The 22670-nt window shown below is 36.7% G+C and overlaps 1 protein-coding gene across 2 annotated transcripts in view; it reads right to left on the reverse strand.

Moving 5' to 3' along the window:
* Positions 1 to 7005: 7005 nt before the first annotated feature.
* The window catches only part of Vapa (VAMP associated protein A), a 41381-nt gene continuing 25716 nt past the window's right edge, over positions 7006 to 22670 (reverse strand). The window contains exons 5-7 of one of the 2 annotated variants that reach the window (XM_048363001.1): positions 18443 to 18577; positions 13615 to 13788; positions 7006 to 10330 (exon numbers count right to left, since the gene is read on the reverse strand). In XM_048363001.1, coding sequence (XP_048218958.1) covers positions 10172 to 10330; positions 13615 to 13788; positions 18443 to 18577 — 468 coding nt within the window. In that variant the 3' untranslated portion in view covers positions 7006 to 10171. The remainder of the gene's footprint in view (positions 10331 to 13614; positions 13789 to 18442; positions 18578 to 22670) is intronic. The other variant, XM_048363002.1, reaches the window with a different exon arrangement.

Genomic DNA, 22670 nt, shown 5'->3' on the forward strand with positions numbered 1-22670 from the left:
AGCATGAGAGCACTGGGCATTTCAGCCATTTCTGAGATTATTTCCAACAAAAGTAGTCATTTATTGTTGGAAGAACCAAGATTAACAACAGCAAGAAATAGGTGTTCATGGTGAGCAGTCAACACTTCAGCATGTGACACACATTAGCTTGTGGAGTCTGAATGAGGTATCACTACCCTTCCTGCCCTTCTTACAGACGTGGAAGGGGAGGAAAGACTGTTAAAATCATGGCAAAGCTAGCAGGCAAAGCCACGAGCCCTCTCTAGGCCCTGCTGTGTGTGGGCGTGCTATCCTGAGCTAGACACAGTATCATTTTGAAGTCTTCCAGCAAAGAATTGAAGTCTTAAAGCTAATCAGGAAGATACTTTACCAAAGAAAGACTATGTAAGAAATTCTGTTTTAAAAGGTGAAAATGGGCTAGGCACCCATAGCTCACGCCTGTCATTCTAGCTACTCAGGAGGCTTGGTTCTCAGGATCACAGTTCAAAACCAGCCCAGGCAGGGAAGTCCATGAGACTCTCATCTCCAATTAACCAACAAAACTCCAAAAACAGAGGTGTGCCTTAAGCTTGGGATCAAAACCTGATTTGTCCATAGTAAGCCTGGATGAGTTAACTTCCAAGCAGAAGATAACTTGAGTAAATATTCTATAATAAAGTAGCATTTATTGCTCTTTAACTTTGATTCCTGCTTAATTTTATCATGCTTCAGGTATTCTGGGTCCAGTTATCTGTTGGCTGAATTTAAGTGTCTATTTTTTTTTCCTGAAAGTAGAACTCCCTTAGATTCCACTGCTGTTTAAAAAAAAAAAATCTTTAAGTAGTTGTACCGAGTTTCATTTCAGTATGTCAGTTTGAGTATAATGCACCGTGATCAACCTCACCTCTTCATTGTTCTCCCCCATTTCTCCCAACCCTACCCATCCCCTCAAAGTTACCTGGTTCCATTTTCACTTGTACATTGATATTTGTTCACCCTTCCTCTCTGCATTCATCTGTTCCATGTCCCTCTCTTCCTGCCCGCAACAAAGCATGTTTGATTCCTGGGATTTATTTAGAACTAGTTTAGAGCATCACTGGAATCGTCCCCTGGACCTACCATACTTGAGTCCATTTGCGTATGCATATATGCCTGTTTATCATTTACATCTCACTTCCACGAGAGAAAATGTGCCCTTTATCTCTCTGGGTGTGACTTTAAAATTTTATTTGGGCTGGGAATATGGCCTAGTGGCAAGAGAGCTTGCCTCGTATACATGAGGCCCTGGGTTCAATTCCCCAGCACCACATATACAGAAAACGGCCAGAAGTGGCGCTGTGGCTCAAGTGGCAGAGTGCTAGCCTTGAGCAAAAAGAAGCCAGGGACTGTGCTCAGGCCCTGAGTTCAAGGCCCAGGACTGGCCAAAAAAATAAATTTGTTTATTCATTTCTCCGCAAATGACATTATTCTTCCTGATGAATGAGAAGTCTCTATCTTCTCTGCCCATTTATTAGTTAGCTTATCAATTCTTTGGGAGTTTTGTTTCTTGAGCTGTCTGTGCATTCTGTGTATCAGACCCTTGTCAGAGGTAGAGCTGGCAAAGATCTCCTGTTTTGTGGAGTCTCTTTTTAGCTTACCAGCTGTGTCTTACACTGTGCAGAAGCTTCTTAGCTTGATGCAATCCCATTTGTCCATTCTACTATTTGCTGGGCCCCTGGAACTCAAGTCAGAAGGTTCCTGCCTAGGTCAGTAAGTTCTAATGGCTCCATCCTGTTCATTTCTGCAGTTGTTTCAGATTGCCAGAGACTAGATTAAGGTCTTTAATCCATTTAAAATTGGTTCTGAGTGCATGGCAACAGAAATCCAGTCTGTCTACTGCATATGAATGCCCAGTTTCCCCAACACCAGTTTTTAAAATATGTTCAGCAAAGAAATTGGTCTATTTCTTTTGGTGAGTCTGTCCAGTTTGAGGATGATGGCTACACAGGATTCGTTTGGTAGTAATCTCTACTTTATTGAAGTTTGAAGAGTCTTACTCTTCTTAAAAGGTGTTAATATTACCCATTCATAAGGAAACGGAAAGACTGGGGGTGGGGAATCATTAAGTGAAGTGAGCCAGACCCAAAGAAACATAGATGCCAAGGTTTCCCTCACTGGTAATAATTAGTATATAGCCAGGATAGTCCTAGCAGAGGATCACAATAGCTCAACAGCTATGTACTTCTGATAGTGTAAGATGATGCTAAGCAAAATGAACTCCAAGGTATGGGGAAAAAAAAGGTTTTTCATTGTTATTTTTAATGTACTATGTAAAATTTTTTCTTTCACTTGTCTTTCCTATAGTTTATCCCCTGCTGTCTCTGTATGTGATTTTGGTAGCGTGGGTATCGTACATACATTTATCTGAATTAGGGGAAGGGGAACATCAAAATTGCGAGACAAATGATAAAAGCACAAACTAAAACAATGATACTCACTAGACAATGTGTTGGAAGTTAACTGTACAACTGGGGGGGGTGATTAGGGAGAAGGGAAGGTGGAAGAAAAATGGAGGGAACAAGTTTGGTAAGAAATGTACTCACTACTTACATATGTAACGTAACTGTAACCCCTCTGTACCTCGCCTTGACAATATAATTATTTTTTAAAGCATCCTAATAGATTTCAGCTGTTACTCCATCAAGACTTGGACTTCTGTCAGATTCTTTATTGCCATTTCAATAGCTTATATCCGCAGATCAATTTTGGCAATACTTCCATTTCTTTCAGATTTTCCAGTTTGTTAGTATAAAGATTTGTACTTTTCCTTATGTTCTTAATTTCACTCCTACTTGTTGTGACGTCCCATTTTTCATCCCTAATTTTACTGAGGTATTTATCTTCTTTTGGTCAGGGCTTACCAATTGTATCTTTTCCAAAAAAAAAAAGTTATCATTTCTTCCCATCTACTAGTTTTTTTCTAAAAGCTTGTGCTCATCACTGAGGATTGGAGATGTGGATGCTTATAGCTATAAATTTTCCTCCTAGAATTGCCTTTGCTGTGTCCCAAAGCTTTTGGACTATTTTCATTTTCATTAGATTCTAGGAACTTCTGGGCTTCCTCTTATCTGATGACCCACTGATGGCTTGAATATTTTCTGTGGTTTCTTTTGCTGTTAGCAGGACACCGGTTTATTTCAACCTTCTTAAATGTGCTGTCACTTGCTGTATAACCTAGAATAGTCTACTTCATGGGCTGTTAAAAAAAAAAATGTACAGGTACTGGATGAAAAAATCTGTAGATGTTAGGTCCATTGGTCTACAATGTCAAAACTGAGGTTTCCTTGTCACGTTTTTGCCTAGATGATCTATCCATTGGTGAGAGAACCCACTATTTTAATGTACTACAACACTAACCTATCACCAACCCAAATACTCAGCATAAGGCAAAAGTATTACCAGGCAGAATTGCCTAACTTGTGAGAAACACCTAAACCAGGTGCCACAAATTCAAATCACAGAGATTACGAAGTATGTAAAATAGGACCAAAGAAGTGATGGGAATTTTAAGACTGGTACTTTACTCCAGAAAACTGTCACAAGGCTAGTAATGCAAATCCTTTCACCCCTAAAATTTTGAACTTTCCTAGGTAACCATTTTGTCATTTCCCCTTTCCTAAACAGGCCAGAAAAACCTCCACAACCACCTTCACCTTCTGTAGCATATGCATGAACACCAAGGATTCGGGATAACTTACAGATCTCACATATAGAAAGCTGGGCATGGCTGGTGCACAGCTATAATCCTAACTATTCAGGAGGCTGATATCTGAAGGTTCAAAACCAGCCCTGGCAGGAAAATCCAAGAGACACTTATCTCCAATTAGCCACCAGAAAACTGAAGTGGAGATGTGGCTCAAAGTGGTACAGCCCTAGCCTTGAGCAAAGAGCTAAGGGACAGTGCCCAGGTCCCGAGTTCAAGCCCCATGACCACAAAAATAATTACCTCATACGTAGACCTGTACATACATCTCTTCCTTTAGACACACCTTCCAAAATTATATGCGCTTATTAAGTAGACACACATTCACAGCCAAGTATCTCCTGGCCAGCCTATGTACCTAAGGCTGAAAAACTGAAGAGCTATCAAGTACAGGGTGAGGCTTACTACAGAAGTCCTGGAAGATGGCACCCCAACAGATGTGGCCATATTAGTGACTACAGCGGATCAATAGGCCTCACTGCAGGGCAGGACTTTATAGGCACTGGTGTCACTTCAGATCTCACACGTCAGCAAACATCGCAAGGGGTCTAAGCTGGACAAGCTCATACAAACAGGAGACATCTCAAGGGAATTACTTGGAAGTTTGGAGATGCAAAAGAAACTATATTAGGCAAAAGTGAAGCTACACAATTCCCAGTAATGGTCACATTAGCAGCATTTTAAACTATGCAGGATATATCTTGCTACGATCACATACATAGTAGACAGTGATGCAGATCTCAGGTTAGGAGAGAAGGAAATGCTAAGGAAAGGAAAAGATCTAAAGGAAATAAAACATTCTGGGGACACCAGTCTATTTTTATTCCCATACTGTGGGACACAAGACATGCATTATCCAAATATAAAGCTTTACTACCAGCAGGTGCAATTGCCTTTTTTCTAAGTAGAAAAAGTATTGGCAGATTTACCTATTTGTATGAGCATTTGTTGGAAGCATCTACACTCCCCACCTCAACCATTAAATGCAAATGTTAGCAGGCTCTCCGCTGAGTGATGGTGGCGAGCACCCTTCACCCTTCATCCTTTCCAAATACGAACATGAGCACAAAAAGGAGCCACCAACCTTCAAGCATTCCAACTTCTTTATTCCCTGGAAATTTTCCTTTCACTCACCACCTGCCTTAAAAGGAATTACTTCACCCAGTCTCATTATAAGACCTATCCTACGTTTTGTTTTCTTCCTTATGGCTTCTGAAACATGAATACCAATAAAGTCCTAATTTGAAAGGGCATTTTTTACTTTGAAGAGATGACAATTCACTAAATTCACAATAAAGATGTTCACTAAATTTAGAAAAAGAAACCTGAACTATTCCAACATTTTCCATAAAATGTTCTTGCTAGAAAAGCACCCGAATACTTTGCAAAATCCTATTTTTATTCTCAAAATAAGCCTTTACAAATTTAAATTTCCCCAGTACACCGAAACACTTAATTCCTAACCAACTTCTATTTACTAGAACAAAAGAGTGCATTAAAACTAGGAAATGTTGGGCTGGGAATATGGCCTAGTGGCAAGAGTGCTTGCCTCGTATACATGAAGCCCTGGGTTAAATTCCCCAACACCACATACACAGAAAACGGCCAGGGGTGGCGCTGTGGCTCAAGTGACAGAGTGCTAGCCTTGAGCAAAAAAAGCAGGACTGGCAAAAAAAAAAAAATGTTACATGAGAACATAAGGTTTCCACTGCTTGCTATTTCAACTGTTTTAGTTTTTTTCCCCTCAGAATTTACTTCAACAATTCTCTTCTAAAATGTTATCGTCACTTAGGGCTCTTAATACCAGTATTACTTCACTTTTTTTTTTAAGGGACATTTAGTGTTAAGTATGTTGACTACCAAGTCTTGGGGGGGGTGGGGTGGGGGAAGGGGGAATCAAACATTTGGATTAAATCTTGAAATATTGATTTTTGTCCAGGAATTGAGATTGAAAAGTGCTTGGTTTCTCCTCACTTCTTTTGGAGATTTAAAAAGAGTATGAAAAATTAAGATAAGTCAAAGACTTCACAAGTATTGTCAGTACTCCCTTTAAAGTAGAACCAAAGGTACCAAAAGTAACATTTCATTTTTTTCTTTAAAGATGTTTGTCTTGAACCAGGGCAGAAGCAGTTGCCTTCAGATGGTTGTGCGACTAATCTCAAGAGTTTGGCTCTACCTCTACACAGTATTTAAATACAAGCCCTTGGTTAATGCAATGTTTAGTCTGCCAAGTCCATCTCCTGCCCATAGCACACTTAAGATCAAGTAAATTAAAATCAAACAATCCTAGTGACAATGCACTCTTAAGAACACCTTATAACTGGGAACCATTAGCGTTAAGAAATAAATGGGAGCTAAACAAAACAACAACAACAAAAAAAAAACCCACTTCCTAGGTGGAAAGTCCTAAGTGGCAATTAAAACTGAGGCCCACAAAACTTCTCAGATTGTTTATTTTTGCACTGACAGCTCATTTATTTACAAATTTAAAATTGGCAAATTGCTTTTGATTTTGCACAGCTCAACATTTATTTACAAATTAAGAGCCTTTACAGGTATCCCAGCAATCCTGACTTTACAAAGCTAACTTCTGTATATTAAGCAATACCCAAAGGTGGCTAGCAATTTCCCTTTTAAAAAGAAACAATTTTGAAAGGTTTCCTTTAAAATCCTAGATGAATGTTACATATTGAGACAATGAGTTCTCACACACAGAAGAAAAACACCCATCAAGGGTAGCTAAAATGTCCAAAATGTAAGGAGGGGGAAAAAGACTACAAAGCACTTTTGCCATAACATTGGTTTTCAGTAAACCAGAGAAATAAAGTGGGTAAGGATAGCAAGCACATAGGGTCTGTTATATATATCATAAATTTTCTTAAAGAAAATATTAATGTCACAGAAAAACAAGTCAAATGTGCACAGCAACTACAGATTTGGCTTTTTACTGTTTTTCCAAATTGCTTAAAATGCCTGTAAATATTTCTGCAATTAGAAATGTAGGAAAGAGAAAATGCAAGTGTTTTTCTAGGGATGTATATTCGTACTTCTCTTATCAACACCCCCCCCCCCAAGCAGGCTGGGCAATCCCAAGATACTACTTGTATTACAAAGAATTCCCAGAAGCAAAACACAAGGGGAAGAAAAAAAAAACAGCCTTCATTTTTACTGAAAACTACGAAACTACTAAACCACAAACTAAAGAAAATCTTCCCTCAGAACTCAAGTTCTAGTAAACAACTGGCTATTAAAATGCCTAACAGAACATAAATATACAAACCATAGCAAGTTAGATTTCTTTGTTTTATTATGGAAAAGAAAATGACACTCCACCACATTTTTAACAATTTATTCACGCAATATTCTGATTTCCCTTGAAAGCTAGAAAACAAAGATCACTTCCGATTTTGGTGTATTTTTTTTCCCTAACTCTCAAAAACGTCAATTTAAAAAGAAACCTATGCACACACCAAAGTAAATGAACGGGAATGTGCAAAGCTCCAGGAAAACTATTATGAGGTGGCAGATCATAATTTGGGAATATATTCAGTACGACCTGTTCTTTATTGATACAACTTTATAATTGTAAAGATTACAGCCAAAATTATATTTCCATGTCATCAAATACCAAGTTTAAGGAAACTTCCAAGTTAACAACTTAAGAGAAATTAAGAATATTAACTAGAATTTCTGAATTTAATGCATATTTTCCCCCAAGTGTTACTTTTTGTGAGGTAACACACCACACACTCAGAACATAATTTTTAAATTTGCTTCTTGCAAATACAAGAGTATGATAAACTAAGGTACATCACTTAGAAAAACAATAAAGTAGTGCATTTAGCATCACATGTGAACTTAAGGCCTTAGTTATTAGACTGTAATTTCAGTATCAGCATGTTTTTCTCCCTCATGCTTACATACAAGTAAGCAAGTAGACCACACAAACATTTCTAAACATGTAAAGATTAAGACAAATAATTTAATCTATATATTATCTGTCAATTAATACAGGTGGACTCTTTTGAAAGTATAACTATTGGTAGGAAAATAATCTGATCACACTTCATTGAACAATTTAAAAGAACAGAAATAAAATCTATACAATCTGAGCATCTCTTGATATGTAGAGCAGTTAAGAAGCCCACATATACTTTTGAGGATGCTACACAAACTACTACCTACCCTAAAACTAAGCATTGCATAATGCATTCTGCAAAATACCTACCTAGAAATACACTGTATTTTGTAATGTTTATTATCAATAGGGGAGGCATTACTAGCCTAAACACTAAAACATACATGAGATTAACAGTTGCCTGTCAGTCTTACAGTAAGAAATCTCACATACACTTATGAAATAGCATCTTAAGCTCATTGTTTCAGCTGTCAAATTAAGACAAATTGTTTGGTTCCTGCATCATCAGGAAAAATGGAGCTAGAATCAATCAGGAGACAATGACTAGTTTCAGCTCTGCTTCTAAGACTATTTTGAGATATGGGTAATGAACAGTCTCTTAAGCCCTTGGAAGGCCTTACACTTGTCAATTGTAAAACAAAGTGGCTGAACAGATTCAATTCTAAGAAGCATTCCCATAAAACGGGATTCTGCTTTTTTAAAACAAATTTTTAAAAAGATATTTTTGAAATAAAAAGCTTGATACTTATCACCACTGATGTTGATTGATTATATGGAGAGCTTTAAGCCAAGGAATTACTGATTCTTCATTTATGGGATGGAAAAAGAGGATTTTACCATGCTTTTCCAGTTACTGGGGGCAGGACTTGCAGTGACAGTAGGCATAGAGCAGTGAGAACATGACCTGCAGTAGCATGCTAGTAATGACGAGGCATTACTTCTGCTTGTTTTTAATAACTTTTGCACACAAGCAAGAGGTTTTATAAAATAGACTGTTGAACACAGTACACAATAATGTCATCTGATAAATTCAAAACACGTTTGAAATGAAAAGACAACCAAAATACTTGAGAACATTTCACTCTTCATAAAATGTGTACACAGACCTGGGCCTAACATACTTCACTGCACCACATCAAGTCCCAAGGTCCAATTTCTCTTTTAGGTGGACCACATCTTCTACAAAACCAACACCTACTTCGAAGAATAAAAAGGTATTTGTATTAGACTATACTCAGTTGAAAACTGAATATATTTTCTCTGGTTCCAAAATTTCCTATCCTAGTACTAGCAAAATAAATGAAGACATAAGACTAAGTGCAGGAAAGTATCAGACCCTATAATGAGTACTTATATTGAAAATATTTAGAGTGGTAACAGACTGATTTGCAAGAGAAAGTCATTTTTCACAAAGAAAATTTCCCAAGCTTGCTCAGTAATGCTAAATTTCCATTACATAAGTTGATTTAAAGTGTTAAATTGGACAGGGAGATGTATCTAACTGATTTAAGCTATTATAAAATATTATAAAGTCTTAAGAATTATTAGCTGATTTCAAAGTACTTTAAAAAAATCAAAGAAAACAAATCTTGCTTGAGCAAATAGTACAAGAACCTAGCAAGAATGGGGTAAATAAAATACAATACAGTCACATGGCACACACATGAACTCTCTAAAATTACAGTGCTTTTATTTATGGAATTTGTTTTATATTTCTGGAAAACAAACAAATCATAATTTTCTAAGACATTTAAAGTATCTTGAAATTACTGACTCCTTTTTTTTGTACAGATTGAAGACTGTTAATTACAAATAATAAATTATCTGAAGAGTCTGACTGAAAGAGAAAATTTAAGTATTATCAATTTCAAATTCCCATACACTGGACCTTCTGGTACCCCTTCTAATGACAAGACAGACACAACAGGCTATCGAGCAAGAATCTGTTAACGGTTTATTTTTTTTTTGTTAAATACCATGGGACAGGATTGTAAGGATGAAAAACTCAGTTAACAACTGCCTCACAAGGGATAAGAAAAATTCTGCCATGATATTAGCAAAGGTAAAGGAGAAAATCTACACGGTAAGAGGCACCATCCCCCACACAACACCTCTTGGCATTTCCTGAATGAGTGGGATCAGCAATCTAAAGAAATGATATTTCAAGAGGCAACAGCAACAAATAAAATTTAAAGGGTTATTAAAACAACATTTACAAGACTCTGAACAATTCTTGAACTCTTATTAAACCACAAAGCAAGAACAATTCTTTATTTATGAATTTCATGAAGGACTGAATGTGCAGCTGACACCTGCTAGGATGATCTGGTATTATACAATTTGTCCAGTAGCCCAACAGTTTGTCTTATTGTGTTTTCTAACCGTAAGAGATCATTAAAGGCAAAGCCTATGTCGCTGTACACACACAAAAAAATGGTCACTGTGGGCCATACTACCAATGAAATGGTAGGTAAACAAATCTTTTTCTGGTCAGAAGAAAATAAAAGAACTAGTACTCGGCATGCTTCACTCTACAAGATGAATTTCCCTAGAAAGAATCCAATGAAAATGGCTGCAATCACAACCAGAAGAGAAGGAAGAGGACTGGTGACATTATCTCTGAAGGTTGCAGTTGAGGTTGATCCAGGTTTATCCGAATGTGCTACCTTTCTGAGCCTTAGGCCTTCATCCTGGGGGGGAATGCATAAAAAGAGACTTTAATGACAGATACAGACACAAATGAATCTACTGGAACTAGACGTCTAAAGACATAGAAAGCAGACCAGTGCCTGCCTACAGTTAGGGATGCGAACAAAAATTGACTACTGAACCTGTGGAGAGATGGAAACAATTCTAAGCTGGTTAACAGCAGTGGCTGCGCGTTTCTCTAAATTTACCCAAGGTCATTAAGTTGTACAATCACAATGAGAGGCTTCATATGATGCAAATTGTTATCTCAGTAACAATAGTTTTTAAAACGCTGAGAAACATATTCCTAAGAAGCGAATTCAGTGAATATGCACATTTCCAAATGGTCCACATTATTTTAAACTGGTTACACCTGTTGGATAAAGACTGCCAAGAACAAACATTGTCTAGCAGTTTCACTAATTCATTATAATTCAGGAACACACACAGCAGAGATAAAGAGACAAGTAACTTGCAGAAGCGATGGTATCTTATAGGACTTGGGGAAAGAATTTTAGGATACTTTGAGAAACGGTGCTTTGATACTGTTCCATGTGCTTCCAACAGAGTGAAAAAACTATGCAAAGGTCAGTATAAGGCCTGGGCTGCAAAGTAGATACAGAATCCTGTTTCTCCAAAAGAATTTCAAATGAAGATAGAGGTAGAATCCTTTACCTGAAACTCTTGCCTGATTTGGAAAGTCAAATCCTTCAGCCAAGAGTAGGCTGCTTCATTCTTACTGAATGGTTATGCACAGCACTAAGTTCCTAACACTTGATGTTTTTAGGGGATAAGGTTTCTCATAGGAAAGTCTCTCCAAGCATGCAGTTACTTCACTGTGTTCCTTGGGGAAAACACTGACACCAGTTAAACTAACTGTGCAGCTAGCTCTGTTACACAAGCTGATGAATGGCAGGTCACTTCCTCAATTCAAACTAGTCTGTATTCTTCAATTATATTTACAAATGCATACTTCCAATTTTATGATGGTTGAACTTACAATTTTTGACTTGAAGGTAGTTAAAAAGTATTATTAATACAAACTGAACTTGAATTGTGATCTCTCCTGAATTAATATGGGGTGGGGGGATGACTCTCTGTAGTAACACTTAGCAGAAGAGAGCTGGACAGCTCCCAAGTCAGCCTCACAACTCCAAAAGGAAACCACCAATATGCTGCCTGTGGTGTGCTATGTGGCTAACAGACTAAGTGTATTGAATATGTTCTCACTTAATGATAATCTCAAGCTATAACGGGCTTTTCAGGAATCCAAGCTTTTCAAAATCTATACCTGACAGCTATACCTGTCTTATTTCCCCTACTGGGATTCTGTGGCTTCATACTAATTAGCTCTTGGTAACACAGGCCCAGCTACACATCAAAAATATTTGAACTCCTATTGGTATGTTTCCAGAGATTCTGAGTTAATACTACATCTGAGGAAGACCTAATCTAGTTTTCAAAAGCTGCCTGGATGATTCAGATACACAATATGCATTAAATACCACACAGAAGAACAAAAAGGATAGTGTGTGAACATGGTCAACAGGTTATATGACAAATTATCATCAGCCTGTTCCTATCATTGTTTGTTATAAAAGTGACTGTATCACACAGTGGTCTTTTGGACTCTCTTCTTTTTTACATGGTAGACTCTGCTTCCAAATAAAACCTTACAGAACATCAATGTATAAAGAGGAGACATCAGGCATAAACTCTCTCACTGACTTTCCTGTTTCCTGTCTATTTTCCAGTCCTCCATCTATTTCATTCCTATCAGTAATAGTTGTTTCTCTGACAAGAAACTGTAGCTGTTAAAATTAATCAAGCATCCCATGCAGTACATTTTCCAAAGAACTACTGTGAAAGTCATGGAAAAGTAAAAACAACAATTTAAAAAATTCCTAGGAAATTTATGGTATATGAATGTGAAACAGACTTTCTTTCCTCACAGGTACTATTAAAAAATAAAAAGATGGTAAAAACAGAATTCAAAGAGAAAAAAAACACTAAAAAGGAAAAGCTTACACATCAACTCAATTTATGAGTCAAGAGAATATAGTTCTTCAATACCAGCAATATGCAGCAATAACAAATACAGAATAATTTCTAGAATTTAGGTATCTACTTACATATATTTTTGTACCATCTGCTTTGATGTGAAAGCTCCAAGGTCTAAAAGCAATTTAAAAGTACTAGCCCTTAAACAAAGGTACCGACATGTCAAAGGCAAATTATTCATAATCCCACCCCATAGCAGCCCTCCTCTGACAGTCCATCCAATTAAATATATGCATGTGTTATGAATGCAAAGAAAATTAAACAGAATTCTTGTCTCTGGGGAAATAACTGTCCACTCAGGAAAAAGGCCTTGAGCAAATAAGAGCAATCAGATATACTGAGTGATAAAACACAAGAAAACAACATTCCAAAACAATTTTTTTCAGAGAAAACTAAAAAGCAAAGAAAAGAACTAAACACTTAAAAGAGTAAACACATGCTCATGTATGTGCTCTATGGAAAGCACAGTGTTTCAGGTCCCTACAGTCAAAAGGAACAACAAAAGAGGACTAGTAAGATACTTCTTTAGGATATTGCAACTTGAAATTGTTCAACAAAACCAAGCTTCATATGTAAGCCATATGCATAATTTTACATTTTCTAATAGAATGCTAAAATGTAAAAATATTTGTAACATTAATTTTAATATTGCTGTACATTTTATACTCACAGCACATCTCTGAACCAACAGCAGTTCCCTGGGACAAGTTGATTAAAGGGGCTGGGAATATGGCCTAGTGGTAAAGTGCTCTCCTCATATACACGAAGGCCTGGGTTCGATTCCTCAGCACCACACATATAGAAAAGGCCAGAAGTGGCGCTGTGGCTCAAGTGGTAGAGTGCTAGCCTTGAGCAAAAAGAAGCCAGGGACGGACGGTGCTCAGGCCCTGAGTCCAAGGCCCAGGATGGGGGAGGAAAAAAAAAAAAAACCTCACTAAATGATACTACATTTTAGCTGTAGTGGACTTTTTGTAATAAATAATGATGCAAATAATAGAGGAAGTTAGCAATGCCATCAGCCAACATCACAACTAAGATATCCACAAAAGAAAAGAACTCACAGGAAATTATAGAAGTCATGATAAGGCTGTTAAAAGATAGAGGATGCAGGTAGGGGATCAAAATCAAGACAGAAATTAAAATACAGAAAAAAAACAATTGGTTATGTAACCTAATATTACATTTCATATACCTTAAATACAACTCATTTTCAATCAACACTTACTCTCAGATGTCGATTTTCTTCTGATAGCTTCATCATTTCTCCCTGAAGTCTTTTACATTCTTCCATTAGTTTTCTTGTTTCAGTATCATTGAGTGAAGCACTATGCGGTTTTGGCATGGGTCCATCTTGCTTAGATGCATTTAGTGGAACAGCTTTGCTAGGTTCCATGTCATTCTGTATTACAAAGATATTGGTAATCTTTAACCAACTCTCCTTATGGCTTTAAAAAATGTAAATTCTATCTTTCATTTCCAAAAAGTTTTGATAATTTTTGATACCCATGGTCTTCTATGAGCCATTTCAACGGATATCAGAAAATACCAGCCAATAAAGTCAAAATAAGCAGCTTATTCCCTCATCTGTACTCCAGAACCCTTGATACTTACCTTACCATAGCACTTACCATATATCAAAATGATGTATTGTTCAAGTTCTTCCCTATAACTGTTTTTATAAAAGCTGGGAGAGCAAGAACCATTTCTCTTTTTATTTACCCCTAAACCCAGAACATTGGCCAAAAGTAGCTATTCAATGAAAACATGCCAAACAATTGAAACTGGCCCAACTGAAACAGGAGACTCAATTCCAATGCTCAGATTCTGAAGCTTAAGTAAGGCCTAGGAGTGGGGAGTTATGGATGTGTTTCTGTAATCAATGAAATATTTAAAAATAAATAAAAACACTCAAAAGAAAACCTAACATCTATTAGTGAAAAAAAATTAACTGAAGTGTAAAAATACTGAAAGGAAAACAATAAATGCAAATGTACCATTGAATTTTAAAAAGTTATTTCATAGTTTATGATTTTAAAGGTAAGTGATCCATTCATGTTATAGTACTGTTTAGTTCACATCATTCATTTGGATTAATACCAAAGTAGTACTTAAGACCCTTTTAAAACTATGAAACCCCAAATCATCATTCTTAACACCATACCTATTTAAAGTTAATGAAAAAGGCCTGCAGATAAATGCCTTATGGCAATACCTACGGACTGTACTTGTGGACTAAGTTGCCTCAGTATCCTTCAGCCCAAGCTCATTTCTTTCACCACACATCACAGCATCAGCGTAACAAGCTGTCTTTTTCATTTTAATAAATTTTTAGTTGTTGAAGATTTGGGGGGCTGGGGATGTGGTTCAGTGATACATCATTTGTATTCAAAAGGCCCAGAGCTCTATACCCAGCACCCAAAACATTCCAAGTAAGACATAAGCCTGCTTTGTTCAGATAAAACTGCTAAAAAAAAAAAAAAAAAGTGAGTAAATTCAATTTTATGGCAAGCACAGTGCTCGTGTACAGTAAGATTTGAGACTGCATATATACTGTCCCATCCTAGCTTCCAAACTTGATGAGGGCTAACTTTGAGTACCAAAACTAAGGAACAGCACCCAGGCCCTAAGTTCAAACTCCAGGACAGGCACAAAAACAAAAAACAAAACAACAATAAAAACAAAACTAGTAGCTCTTAGGAAGATGTGAACTGATCAGTATGCAGAAGCCCGTTTAAAAAATAACCATGTTTGAGGAGGTTCTGATGTATATTGTATTTGACCTGTTTGAAGGCTTTTCCACTTACAGTCAGGCTCACAGTTGCAAAGTGCAATTTAATAATCCCAGTTCAATATCTTCCCCCAAGTTTTTCTCTTGCAAGCTTGTTCTTCATCCCAATCCCTGATACTTAGCCAATCCTACCTGTACTACATTTTAGATATATTTTTCTCTTCTGCCAATATTTTTTTCTTTTCCTTAATATTAAGTAACTAAAATTCACTCCAAAATGATTCTTCTTCCAGGTGTGCTCAAATACCATAAAGCTTAAGTCCAATTTCTGATATACAGAGGGTGCATTGCAGGTCCTTTCAATAATAAAGCAATTAGAGCTGGGTGCCAGTGGCTGAGGTCTGTAATCCTAACTACTGAGGAGGCTAATATCTGAGGATCATGGTTTGAAGCCAGCCAAGGCAGGAAAGTCCATGAAACTCTTACCTCTGAAACTACTCAGAAAAAGCCAGAGTGGCACTGTGGTAGAGTGCTCACCTTAAGCAACAAAGAGGCTCAGGGACAGAGCCCAGGCCCAGAGTTCAAGCCCCAAGGACTGGCAACACACACACACACACACACACACACACACACACACACACACACACACACACGCCCAGAGTTCAAGCCCCAAGGACTGGCAACACACACACACACACACACACACACACACACACACACACACACACACACACACACACACACACACACACACCCTTTCAGGTTTTGGCTAATAATTGGGGAAAAAGCAATCATATCCAATCTGAAAGCTGACAAGTAATTAGGATATATATATGTATATGTATATATATGACACTAACAATGAAAAGAAAAAATAGTTAAAATTTAAAAAAACCCAAGCTCTCTACAAACTGATTTTTTTTTAATCAGGAGGAAATCATCCCCATTATTCATTAGTCTAACACAGCCATTATGTATATTATCTTCCAATATTCTTTTATATGCACATTTTTTATTTTATAATGTACAGTCCTAAATTCTAACCCTGAGTTCAAACCTTCCAGAACTGCAAAAGGAAAAGCAATCAGCATACACATGGTCCTTTCCTTTTCTGATTTATATGTTACCTCAAATATAGCTTTACTATAACACAATATGTCATTAAATATTCTATCTTGTACCTTACCAAATTATTTAACATTTCACTTTTGTTGGCAGTTAAGTTTCACATTGTTTTGGACTCAAGTTAACACACCAATGTGTACTTTCCTAAGGTAGAAAAATTAAATTTTTGTTTATGGCTGAAATTTTTCTTCACATTGTTTGCACAATAAGGAGAACATACACAACCAGCAAATTTGTGGAGCATAGACTAGAATGAAAGATATACACTGAAGCCAAGTTAAGGCATAAAACAAGTTACATAAAACAGTTCTATCACAGACTATTTAATCCACTAACAAACCAGTCAAAATACATAGCAGATGCAAAGAAATCTAATTTATTTATGGATATTTAATATATAAGCAAATATAACCTAACTCAGGTGGCATTTAAAATGGGGGAGGCTGAGCCATTTGTGCTGTGACAATCAGAAGGCCTGATGGGAAACACTAAGCCGGTGTGACTTTAAGTAAATGCTTCCACTCAGGAGGTGAGGTTTGGCTGCAGGAAAACAGCTTGTTCCTTGAAAGGTGCTTCATACTGGTCCAGAAAGAGGAGACTGGTTGTTCTGAGAACCATGAAACAAGCAAACTAAAAGGATTCAACACGCTGTGATTCTTAATAATAGCAACATTAGCATTATATTTAAGACTGCAACTTAGAACAAGCTGAAAACTTAACGATGTATATCAATTAAGCCTAGACAACATATCATATACTGTACATCTTACGTTATTTAGCCTATGTTCAATAGTCTCTTCATCTATGAATAACACTTCTATATTCCTTTTTAAACAACTTTCAATATCTTAATTCCAATATTCCAAATAATTATGAAGAAAGCAATTACAGTAGGGAGGGACTTGATACCAAAAGGGACGGTAAAACATAAAGCAGCAAGTGTTTGCAATGAAGCTCTGGAAAGAAGAGGGGCTCAAATATAAGCATAAGACTACATTCTTTCTGCCACCAGTACAGAACGTCAATATGTATTAAAGTGCTTAAAGTGAAGAATTATAACTTAAACTACTATCAGAATTTTGGTTGTGATTTCTGAGTTAAGAAATAGTATTTAAATTCTTTTCCACTTTAAACAGTCAATGAATATATTCTTTCTGACCATGGTTCCAAGAAATAATTACAAAATCTAAAAGTAATACAGGCATTTGGATAAAGACTATTTTTTAAACCTTATTATTTAGCATGCTATCATGTAAGCCAAATCAAAGTAAATGCAATCTATTAACACTGGAGAGTTTCTGAAGTTTCCAGTAAGAAAGAAATGGAAAAGGGAACTAACTGTGCCACATCATACACCACTAAAAAAACTGTTCCCTTCTTGATGGGGTGGCATTTTACTTTGTAGATTTAAATCCATACATACAGATATGTGTACATACATACACACACACACACACAATTACAACCTAAGGACTTTGGTCTTCAGATACAAATTTGATTGACAGAAGACTGTCAATCAAAAATGACCTGGGGGATGGGGGGGGGGGGGCGCTTGCTGGGAATATGGCCTAGTGGTAGAGTGCTTGCTTTGCATACATGAAGCCGTGGGTTCCATTCCTCAGCACCACATATACAGAAAAGGCCAGAAGTAGCGCTGTGGCTCAAGTGGTAGAGTGCTAGCCTTGAGCAAAAAGAAGCCAGGGAGAGTGCTCAGGCCCTGGTTCAAGCCCCAGGATTAGGAAAAGAAAAAAAAGAGCTATAGGGAGAGTATTATACTCGTATTTGGAAAGAAAGTTCAAAGTGTAATTTCATCTTTTTTTTTTAAAATCTCAATACAAATATGTCTCTAAAAAATATTGTCAGCTCCTACCAGTGCTATACCGGCTACCCTAATTCAAACTGAAAATTTATTTTTTTAGCATATGCTCTCTAAATCTTATTGATAGGAAAGATTACAACTTAATGTTCACTTACTTTGGTCCTGTTTGCTGTTATTGACAGTATTTTAAATAACAGAATGAACTAGGTCCACCATTTTATGTGGCTTATGATTCTACTGTAGTTTTAAACACAGATCAAAAATTCAACTCTAACTACTTTGTCATATGGAACACAGTAACACTTATCTACCTCCTTAGTTATCTACATTAATTTAGTAATACTAGTAGACTCCTAAATCTCTTAACTCCCTATAACAAACCTTCTGCTTCTCCTGTTTGAACACAGTGAGTCCCCTGGGATCACTCTTCATGTAACTGGCAGCAGGTGTTGCAACTGTGTTGTTGATGCTGCTCACTGAAGTGGCAGTTGGACCAATCCCTGGTAGAGCTTTACCCTGAGATGGCATGGGAAACATATTCTCAGATTCACCAAACTCTAATTTCTCCTGCATGATATTGGGAATGACTAATACAGATAGCATTAGACTCTAAAACATTCGTATTTTACTCTAATTTTTTTAATGTGTTATGCATAAGAAACAGTATTAATAAACAGCTATGTTAAAGCAAAAAACACCAGTTTCTAAACTTCCTTTCATATTTCCAGAAAATCAGTTATGATATATTTGTATATGGTCACTTATTAAATATATATACTTCATTCAATTTATGCTAATATCCTATTACCCTAAAATGAAAGTTTCTACTGTCTTTTTTTTTACTAGTACTTGTTATCTGAAAAATAAGTACGTTCATCTTTTCTTACCTTTCATAATACTCAACCTGAACATTTTTCCCCCTCTGAAGTTCAAAATGTATTGTTTACTAACTCAAAGACTTCTCACTGGGCCCCAGTGGCTTGCCTACCACGGGTGATCCTAGCTACTCAGGAAGCTGAAATCTGAGAACTTAGATTCACTCAAAGACAACTCATGTAGACAAATCTTGAGACCAAAAAGCTCAAAGTACAGGTGTACCTCCTCCAGTGGCAAAGGTTCCAACCATGGGGTGAGAGAGATTAAGTGAGATTTCAAGGCCCTGAGTTCAAGCCCCAATAGTGGGCATACATACATACATATACACACACACACGACAATAAAATCAAATTCATATAACATTCTGTAAGTATTAACCCAACAGTTCTTTTTCTAGGATTTTTTTCCTCCCAAATTCTTTTAGGATAAAAAAAAAACACACACACAAAAAAAGGTTGGAGCAGACTTTGAAGTAATACTTCCTGATATTCATTCTGTCTTTTGTCTCAACAGAAATGTTTTTTAACAATAAAATGTCTTTATAAGAAGATCTCCTAAATGTATGTTCTCTACAGCTCTAAAATCTTCATTAGAAAATCTGGAAAATGTCAAATAAAGCTAAAGCTCCAAAATATTTCTTAAATTAAACTCACAACAGTTCATAAAATTTCAAAAATGAAAATAAAAATCACATTTGATCCTAAAAAAACAAAAACCACTATCAAGTAGACATCAGGTATTTCCTAATCTTGATAATTTAGAGAATCCTATTTTATGCAAGTCAACACTGTATACTACTATCTGTCTAATACTGGTACTGAGAACAACTCTACTATTGAAAACACTACAGATCCTTAATGAATTTAGACAGCCACACAACTGATGTTCCCTAGTAATTAATTACACATCTTACTGTACTTTATAACAGTATTATTTTACTCTTATCCAGGAAAAAATTTTATAATGTCTTTTATTCAAAAATAAAAGGACTCTTAGCTTTCCTTCATCATGCTGTCTATAAATAATCAGAGGTATTTCCCAAAGAGAAATCCATTCTGAGAATTAATGGTTCAAATAAATCAGCTGCCTTATCCAAAACAAAGAACTTTTTAAAACAGAAAAACATGGGACTCCATCCCCATACTTCTAAAGCTAGCTCTTTATATTACCTTATAAAACATCACAAAAGTTTCATCATGTCCTAATGTACCTTTAGTATCAAGATCCTAAAAATTCTAAAAAGATCAACAAAATACTACCTAATTCCCAGTTTCCAGAATGTATAAATGTTCAAGCACTAATAACAAACCTTAAAAAGATCAGTAGCTCCAATGCATGTGGTATACATATATAACATACTTAAATACCTGAATATTTCTTGGGGGAAAGGGGTAGGAAGGCAAGGGGGATGTATAAAGAACTGGTTAGGATGGTTAACCAAAAATCATACAGACTGGCTACCTCTACCATATCTGAGAAGAAAGCACCAAGAAATAAGTTGATAAAATCCAGACGATCAGGGCTGGGAATATGGCCTAGAGGCAATATGAAGCTCTCGGTTCGATTCCCCAGCACCACATATATGGAAAACGGCCAGAAGGGGCGCTGTGGCTCAGGTGGCAGAGTGCTAGCCTTGAGCGGGAAGAAGCCAGGGACAGTGCTCAGGCCCTGAGTCCAAGGCCCAGGACTGGCCAAAAAAAAAAAAAAAAAATCCTGACGATCAACTGAAGTGTGACAAAAATTGCTGTGTGACAAAGGAGGTTAATTAATTTGAACATGGCATTTATCTCACAATGTGCACTATACATACAGGAAGCACATAATAAAATATATGTAAATGGCCTTAGGAGTTCTATGGTCCAATGTTTACCAAAAAGAAAACAAGACTAAGTCAAAGTCCAACAAAACCAACACCAGGAAATGGATACATCCAGGAGGGAGGAGTGGTGGGACGGAGGAGAGAGGGGCAGATGAATGAAAACAGGAAAGGGGAGAGAATGCAGTCAAGAATTCAATGTATATACCACCAAACTAAGAAAAGTAAAAGAGGTGAGTTGAGGAGGGGTGATAATGTTGAAGGGGTGACACCTATTAAGATATACTGTATTCATAAACCAATTTGTTATATTATACCTCGTTTGTGCAATTAAAGATAATTTTAAAAATTAAAAAAAAAAATAAAGTAGATGTGTAAGAACTACTGACTGTGGACTTTCCCACAGCTTCAAACACCAAAGAAGGATCAATACACAAAGTGCCATTTGAAGAAACCTTCAATTGAATAAATAGGCTTCCACTCTAATCTTGACCAAGAGTGGCTTAACAAAAATTCTAACAAAATCAAAAAAGAAGGCAGGCATGGTGGCTCAAGTATGTAATCCCAGCACTCAGGAGGCTGACAAGGGAAGATTAATACTTCAAAGCCAGCCTAGGCTACCTAGCAATTCTGTACACAAATTAATTGTGATTTTCAAATACCTTTTTGCACTCACTGAAAGGACACAGATCTTCTAAAGAAATAGTTTCAGTTCTGGGCATACCTGGAAAAAATCTTGCCATATCAATTATCAAGAAAGTTACCAGTAACTATTTGGGCAAAAGGATTCACATATCAACTTGAAGAACCTCTTGCCAACAATCTAGGCATCAATGCTAACAATTGCAGGGGGTTAGAACCTAAATGGTTATTTAAAACCAAACCCTAAGTAGAGGAAGGAGCCAGGTATAGGAAAACAGGCCTAGAACCTCAGCTCCTTCGGAGGTAGAAGGATGATCCCATGTTGAAGCCTAACTAGGCAAATTAAGAAAGATCTTACCTCAAAACAAAATAAATGCTGGTGCTAGTGGCTCTCATCTGTAATCCTAGTTACTCATGAAGGCTGAGTTCAAAGCCAGCCCAAGAGCTCAAATGGTAAGATCCAGAGTCCAAACCCTAGTCTAAGCAAAAAATAAAAGCCAAAGGGGATATTGTGCAAGTGATAGTAAATTTGCCTACCACACACAAGGTCCAGGTTCAATACCAGTACAAAAAATTAAAGGTGGGAGAGAGGAACAGAGAGAAAGAGGGCAAGAAAAAGATTAGTTTTAAACATCAGGAGGGAGATCTGTTTTCAACAGAAGGATGGATGCCTATGAATCAGCTTACTTTTTAAACACATGTAGCTAAAAGAAACAGGCATTTAATCCTGTCTTCATAAACTGTCACTGAATAACCAAATACTAGAAGAAAATTCATTTTTAAACAAATTTCCTAAACTGCACATAAAATAGAATGACAGTATCACCACTATATAACCTTAACTGAATAGACCTAAGTCGTTATTTTCTCAATCTCAATTTCACTGACATTTTAAAACCCAAGTTGTAGGGGCTATAATCTTCACCACAGAAAATTAAGCAGCATTCTAGGCCTCCACCAAATTAGATGCTGGAAGTGTCCATCCCTTCCACTCAGTTGGGAAAATAATATGTTATCCTTGAGACACACCAATCATCTTGGATGAAGATCACTCAATCTAGACACTATACATCAGTGGCTGCTTACCTTGCCACTTTGCCAAGAACAAAAAGGAGGCATTATGTGCCTCCCTGAGACCAATACCCTCAAGACAAATCTTCCCCACCATACTTCCAGCAAAACAAATCTAAATTTAATCAAGCCCCTAGATCCAACTTCCAATTATACAGGAAATATCAAGGATAACACGTGTGGGAAATTCTATAAGGAAACCAT

The sequence above is a fragment of the Perognathus longimembris genome, chromosome 15 (assembly GCF_023159225.1).
Source record: "Perognathus longimembris pacificus isolate PPM17 chromosome 15, ASM2315922v1, whole genome shotgun sequence".
In the NCBI taxonomy this organism is placed as follows: Eukaryota; Metazoa; Chordata; class Mammalia; order Rodentia; family Heteromyidae; genus Perognathus; species Perognathus longimembris.